The sequence below is a fragment of the Eimeria acervulina genome, genomic scaffold (assembly GCF_000499425.1).
Source record: "Eimeria acervulina Houghton genomic scaffold, Eah_scaff141, whole genome shotgun sequence".
NCBI lineage: Eukaryota > Apicomplexa > Conoidasida > Eucoccidiorida > Eimeriidae > Eimeria > Eimeria acervulina.
Genome location: NW_013550251.1, coordinates 48,226 through 55,329, shown reverse-complemented (window position 1 = coordinate 55,329; position 7,104 = coordinate 48,226). Strand labels below are relative to the sequence as shown.

At 48.4% G+C, this 7,104-nt stretch overlaps 3 protein-coding genes across 3 annotated transcripts; 2 read left to right on the top strand and 1 right to left on the bottom strand.

Moving 5' to 3' along the window:
* Positions 1–210: 210 nt before the first annotated feature.
* EAH_00020530 (hypothetical protein, conserved) lies at positions 211–2,680 on the top strand (the record flags this gene model as incomplete). The annotated part of the gene is made up of 3 exons (XM_013397172.1): positions 211–1,134; positions 1,639–2,121; positions 2,534–2,680. 3 exons carry the CDS (start codon positions 211–213, stop codon positions 2,678–2,680), a joined length of 1,554 nt encoding a protein of 517 aa, XP_013252626.1.
* A 545-nt stretch (positions 2,681–3,225) lies between these two features.
* Positions 3,226–4,596, bottom strand: EAH_00020520 (autophagy protein, putative; the record flags this gene model as incomplete). The annotated part of the gene is made up of 1 exon (XM_013397171.1): positions 3,226–4,596. One exon carries the CDS (start codon positions 4,594–4,596, stop codon positions 3,226–3,228), a length of 1,371 nt encoding a protein of 456 aa, XP_013252625.1.
* Positions 4,597–5,945: 1,349 nt separating this feature from the next.
* Positions 5,946–6,761, top strand: EAH_00020510 (Dephospho-CoA kinase 1, related; the record flags this gene model as incomplete). The annotated part of the gene is made up of 1 exon (XM_013397170.1): positions 5,946–6,761. The coding sequence occupies one exon, from the start codon at positions 5,946–5,948 to the stop codon at positions 6,759–6,761; it is 816 nt and encodes a 271-aa protein (XP_013252624.1).
* Between the last annotated feature and the right edge of the window lie 343 nt (positions 6,762–7,104).

The following is a 7,104-nucleotide window of genomic DNA, read 5'->3' as shown; positions in this document are numbered from 1 at the left end:
GCGAGTGCTGCTGTCGGTTATCTCGCCTCCTAAGGCCAGGACGCAATACAAACTAACGGCTGGTAGTTTGTAAATTATAATTTTTCAATTATAATTCAACTTGCATTGATTAAAGGGCTTAGGTTCAGGTAAGCAGGGTCTTTGCCGCCTCAGAAGCCCTCGCCCTCCTCTGCTTTCTCTTTATATTTCGGTCTCGCCTTAACATTCGCAATGGACTCTAACGAATCTGCAGCACTCCCGGGCGTCTCTCCTTCCTCTCCATCTGCAAAAAACGAAGAAGAAAAAGAAATTAAATATGCGCAAACTCCAACACCTTCTGCTGCTGCTACATCACCTTTAGGCAACCGACGACTTCTACCTGCAGCCTTCGTTGATCAACCGCGAGGCGCTTGGCGCTCTTCGTTGCATATCTCTTCTTCTTCTTCTCCTTCTTCTCTTCCCCCCCCTTCTTCTTCTCTATACACACAGCCGCTCACAGCCACACTGCCCGCCACCTTTGCTGCTGCTTCTGTATTCAACAAAAGCAGCATCAGCTGCAGCAGCACCAGCAGCGGAGTGCGATTTCCTTCGGTCCTTCCGCCTGCTGCTGGTGTCCCCACTCGGCTGTCTGTACAGCCTCCCTCCACTGGATTCCCGCCTCGTCTGGTGAAAGAAGAAGAATATAATTTTAAATCTTCTGCTTTTGCTGCTGGGAGCCCGACATACCCTCTGCCGGTTCTTCTTTGCTCTCCTCTCCGACCCACAGGAAGAAAAGAAGTTCTCACCTCCCCAGCAGCAGCAGCAGCAACAGCAACAGCACCAGCAGCAGCAGGAGGGGCTCCCAGAGTCCAAATCGTCGAGATAGAGGCGAAGCCGCACCAGTACCAGCAGCACCAGCACCAGCAGCAGCAGCAGCAGCAGCAGCAGCAGCAGCTGCCCGGGTATCCGTTTCAAGTTTATGCGGCTCCTTCCTCTTATCCTCGCCCTCTGCCTTTGACTTACCCAGCCTATTCGCCATCCCCTCCGGGTGTATCGACAGTCGCGAGGTTTCGCCTGCCGCCTTCAAATGCGCCGACTGCCTTTGTACTACCTATGAAAGAAATGGAGACCTGCACAAAGCTGCAGAGCAGACATGCATCTCCTTTCCTCACCACTGTAAGCAGTTCTTTCTCTACTCTTCGAAACCCTAAACAATTAGTATTCATTGTATTTTAATTGTGCTTATCATAGCTATGCGGAAAACGACTACCAACTGTTTATTCAACAAACACATATATATATATATATGCATATATATATATAATGTATATAATATATATTATATAGACTGCAGGCAATTAACCATTGATAGTGATTCATTTAAACTCTCAAAAGCAAACTAGAGAGACAAAACTCTAAACAATAAACTTGTCTGTGTCTCTGTCTCTGCCTCTGTTTCGTACTTTCCTCTCTATTTCTGTCTCTTTTTATATTTGAGTTATTTGAATTCCCCATCGACTTCCTCTGCTTCCGTTTGTTTGTTTTTATCCGTTTGTTCGTTTATGCATGCGTTGTACATCAGGGAGCTTCTTTTCTGTATTGTTGATATATGTAGCGTTTGTTTAGCTAGGAGAGAATTAATTTCTCTTCTTTTTTTTCATTTGTTTGTATACGCCGCAGTATGTTCTTGATGGGGCGCGGCCTCCTCATCGTAGACGGAATGTAGCTGCGGGGCGGAGGCGAAGTTTATGCGAAGAGTTTGTACTGCCGTGTCTAGACACCTTAATTGGTGCTCTTAGTAGAGTGTGCAACTGTTCAAATGACCTAGACTTCTCTTCTTCTAAGAACCTTCCTCAAGCGATGCTTCATCAACAACTCCCTCCTACAGGCGACTCCGTCTGTCTGCGCTGCGGGGCCTTCGTTGATTCACGAGCAATAACATCAGGCTGGACGGGTGCTGCTGCTGCTGCTGCAGGTGCGGGTGTAGGCACTGGGGCTTATCAGCAGCAGCAGCAGCAGTCGTTTGGGGGCGGGATGTTGTCTTCTTTCTTTTCTTCATCTCAGACGCAGCAGCAGAACCAGCGAAACAAAGAAGGGAGAATTCCTTTACCAACTTTTTCATATTCCTCTGCTGTTTCGCCTCGGGGGGTAAATCAATCAGACGTGAGAGTGATTAGTTTCTTTGGCTTTCTCTTCATGCGTTCTTGCAAACAACAGTACAAACTAAAGGAAATTAATTATATTCAGACGCTTGCACCCATGCAGTAGTAGTAGTGCTGCTTCCTGAACTCAAGTGCATCCGTGTCCACGTACAGATGCTGTTTAATTACCCACACATTTTTTGTCTATTTTTCATAATTGTAGATAACTGAAGACAGCAGCAGAATGGTGCCTGAATTCTTATTTCATGGATTTAGTTTCTGTAGTGTTTATTTGTTTGTTTGTTTGTACGAGTCGTCGCCTGTTGATCTCGCGTGTGCCGTTTGTTTATGTTTCTTCATTCCCTACAGTTGCTGACTGAATTTCCTATACTGCAATATGTTTGTGTTGCTGCTGTCTGTGCATGCGAGTATAGACAAAGAAGAAAGGAGAGAAAAAAAAAGAAGACGCAGCAACTCGAGCTGCCCGCCTCGGGCGTCTGCGGAGTTCTGCTCTGGGATTCCCAACGGATGATGAGGGTTTGGTGGCTCTGCCGGCGTTCTCTTTAAATGGAGCACGGTGAAGAGAGAAGAAAAAATAAGAAGAAGATGAAGATGCAGTGCTACGCTGCACTGCACAGCCACAGCACAGCTGCACTAAGGGGTTCTGCTGTGGGTTTATTATGCAAACCGATCGGTTTCTCTTTTGTTCATACGCATTGCGTAATATTAATGATTGGAATTCTTGTGAGTTTTAAACTCATCGCAACAAAACGCCAACACACTGACAGACCCACAGGCAGTGAAGCGGCAGCGAGACGGCAGAGACGAAAAGCAGCAAATAAAAATACTAGCTTCATACCGAATGGAAGCCACTCTTTTTATTATTACTGCAGATTCCTCTCCTTAAACTGAGCAGAGCAGTTCACAGTCTAGATTAGTTGAATTTAGAAGGAAGGGATGTAATCGAATAGCAAAACGATCAAACTAATATTATATGCATGAGAATATATATATATATATATATATATATATATATATGAGTAGATGTGATGCAATAAGACGACGATGACTGTTAATATATCTTAGCTGGCAATCGCGACTTTTTTGTTATTTTTCGTTTTTAATTTTAAAAGAGTTCGACACTGCCCATGAGGGCCTCATCAACGAGAATAACAATATGCAGAAAGAGGTCTAGCTGAGGAGCAGTGGCTGCTAGCCAGAACAAAGGGGTTTGCAGCAGGGGCTGAATCCCATGAACGATAACACAGCAAGAGCGCCTGCCGATGTGGTAGCCGGGCTCTTCAATAACCTGCAGCTTCTTCCTTAGCTGTTCCTCCACAGGATCGCAGCTGTTGGCTGCTGTGGGTGTTGTGTTTGTTGCCGTTGGCGATGCTGCCTGCTGCTGCGCACTGCAGCGAGTCACCTTGGGAAACAACTGCGGCAGCACATAGTGGACGAGATCGCCGAGGGTAGAAAGCGTTGCGGTGTCAGTATGGGCAGCAGCAGCAGCTCCGCCTCCAGCATGAGATGGTGCAGCAGCAGTAGCAGCAACAGGAGCATCAGAAACAGAAGAGCTCTTTGGCTGTTCGCTGCTGAGATTCGTGCCGCCGTTGCCGCTAGCTGCGAAGAAGGGGTTGCTGATGCCGTCGAGGGTTTGAGCGGGGCTGCTGAATCTGCTGGTCAGAAAGCAGGGAAAGCTAAGAGAAAGTTCAAAGCAGGGAGGCCCGCAAATGTACAACCGCACAGGAATGCGCCGGAAGTGTTTGGGGGTCATGGGTGGCAGCAGCTGACGACAACAGTCGAGGAACTCGGCAATAGCTCCAGTACGGGAGGCGGTAAGCAGTTGCATTTCGGCTGCCTTGGGGAGTCGCTGAAACGGTACTGCCGAGCCGTTGATGATGTACGTCGCCTGCTTGAGCGAATTAATGAAGAAACTCTCAAAGCCCGCCCACCCAACGAAACCAGGGGAAGAAAACACCTTATTAGAACCCCCACTGAGGTAGCTAGACGCCGAACCATGAAAGTGAATCGTCAAACACCACGGTAGCGCCACGTCGCATCCGCAGGCAGAGAGCTCGCCAAAACCAGCATCTGCTGCAGAAGTGTCTGCAACGGACGCAGTCAGCCGCTTGGCGCGTCCTCCCTTCATAGAGCTCAAGATGTCGAAGGCAACGCCAATTGGTAGCCGCCAGTCAATCGGTATCCCGCCAAAGTCGAAGAACGGAGATGTCGGCTGGCCAAAGGACGGCTGGATGTACGGCTTGAAGTGCTCGTGGCATTTGTCTATCAGCGTCGGCAAATACGAAACTCGAGGCACAAATATGTACAGAGGAGCCGGAGGCTTCAAAGCCACGACTTCTGACGACTCTAAGAATATGCAAAGCGGCAAACCACTCTGCATAAGTCGAAGCCGTTCTGACGCATCGAATTCCAAGCCAGACGCCTGGAGTTCTTTGTCTGATGAACCTGAGGCCACCTCATGTTGGGGAGTCGGCATCATGAACTCAGTTGGCGCCAATCTGCAGACTCAGCAAACCACTGGGTTTCACCAATTATGAGCTACTGACACCCTCGGCAGCTACCGATGCAGAAAGCACTCTCATAAGTTTCCCCCAATCGTCAATGCGGTTCCTGGTGGAAGAGCCCCATGACGACACTCGCAAGCCCCCCCTGCCTCCAGCCCGTTGCCAATCCGGTCGCTGCCGCCACCAAAAATTTCAGTGGCTGCGTATTCCGCCTTAATCGGATCTTGGGGATGAACTAAATTCCAGCGGAGCCCCGTAGGATTCATAAAAATCACGAAGAAGACCTCCGTACGTCCTCCAGGCCACCAGTATGAGAAAAACAAGCAGAAAGAGGAGGAGCAAGGAGACCTGCAGGCAAAATATCTACACAGGACATAACACAGGAAGCAAAGGCCCGTTCTTTTGGTGCAGCTTTTGCAACAGTTGAGTGGCTCTTTGGAAACTCGCACGCACACCGCTAGCTCTACACAGATCAACTGGCTCGCGTTGAGTTGTGGTGCTGTGAACGTTGAAGAACACTAGAAAAACATCAAAATCGCGGAAGTCCCTTCGTGCGAAAACCTACTAGACCTCCTGGGTCTGTCTCTTTGGGTGTCGAGAGTTGGAGCAAACGCTGTACATGAGTGGCCGCGTCATCCGACGAGTCAATCCCATCCGGGATTAAGACATAGGAGTGCCCCATAATGGTTGCATCATTGTCTTAGCACGCAAATTAACTCATATTACAAGTACAAATGACATGAGTTACCGTGCGTGAATGCGCCAAACCACGTGCATGTGGAAACGGTAGCCGCTTCGCCTGAAGGCCACCAGTCATCTAGGCAGCCCCACTTCTCAGCGTCGTGTAAAACGCATATGAAATCGTTATATTGTCAATAGAAGCGATGTAAATTGATATTCATCCCACACGCTACGCACGGTTTTCTGTTCGCCACCAGACAACATCGGTGTCGCCGAGGGCGGGCATGTGAGCCGACCTTACAAACTACATCTCTGTAGAAGATGGCTGCAGGATATGGGTTGCTGGGATTCTGAAGCACAGTTATCCGCCTTGCAGGGTAATAATATGTGGGACTATGTTCGCTGCTATCGTCGTGGAGCAGCCGTAGTGTAGTGCTGCTTCACTTCGGCGCCGTTGGAACTTTCCACCATGGTGTTCAACGTCCTGACTTCGTGGTGAAGAGGGATTCTGGCATGCTGGGATGACAGATTTCTACCAGCTCTGTTGCTACATTCTTTCGCGTTATCTCGTTTTTTCGTAAGTACAAGCGGAAATACAGGAGGAGAGGAGAGCTGCCAGTGACTCGAAGCATTGCTGGCCATGGCGTATTTTCAAGTAGTTCGCCTGGTCTTGGGATACTCTCTAACTCCATTCTCATTCGTCTTGGGGTTTATTCTGGCAAAGTGTCTTTCCATGCGAAGATCCCGCCCAGAGTTTAAGGCAGCATTTGCTTCTTTGCTAACTGCATTACAAATCTTGCTGTTCAAAGAGTCTAAGTGGCACTTTTTGGTGGGCTTACTTTTCGCATGTATAGGCTACCGTTCTCTTGTTCCCGGCCTAACTGGGGGCTTGGGGACTGGAAAAAGTTCTGTGTCAACCTTCTTGCGGTCGCACGGATGGAGAGTAATCGACGCTGATGAGATTTCAAGAAACATTTTGAAGCGTGGAACACCAGCTTATCGCCAAGTTGTCAAGGCGTTTGGAAGTTCTGTACTCGACAAGGCATCGGGAGAAGTCGATAGGATGCGTTTGCGCCATATCGTCTTCCAGGATGCAGCCAAACGACGTTTGTTGAACAGACTGACACACCCATGGATAATTGGAACCATCCTCTGGCGAATATTCAAGTTCAGAATCTGCCTGTGGGAGCAGCGTGTAGTTGTTGACATTCCCCTACTATTTGAGACAAAGTTCAACCTTCTATGCGGCCCAGTTGTTGTGGTATGCGTGGCGGAAGATTTGCAACTGCAACGACTGGTTTTACGGGATAGAACTTCATCTGAGGAGCTACTGCGTTCAATGATTAGGAGCCAACTTCCACTAAAGGAAAAGGTGTCATTAGCGGATATCGTGCTAGATAATAATTCAACTTTGGACAATCTTTTTGAACAAATCAAACAACATTTTCCATGCTAATTTGGAAATTTGATACAATGGAGGTTCAAAAGTGATTCCGCCGTAGCCGTGCAATCGGTCCAAACGAGGGACCCGCCTCATGCGCATCCCTACAGAAGTTTTTAGAGAATGAACAGACAAAACGAACGTATGCCAGATCTCACCATAGGCATGGGTAGGCCAAGGAATACACGGATAAGGGTGAGGGCGACGATTCCAATACACATCGTGCGGGTGCCTTCCTTGACAAGACCAAACCATCTGCAAGAAATTGCAATCGTTCGCGCACGAAACGGAAAACAGGTGGACTGCCACAAACGTACTGAGGGAGATCCCTGATATTCTTGTTCAATTCGCAGGTGAC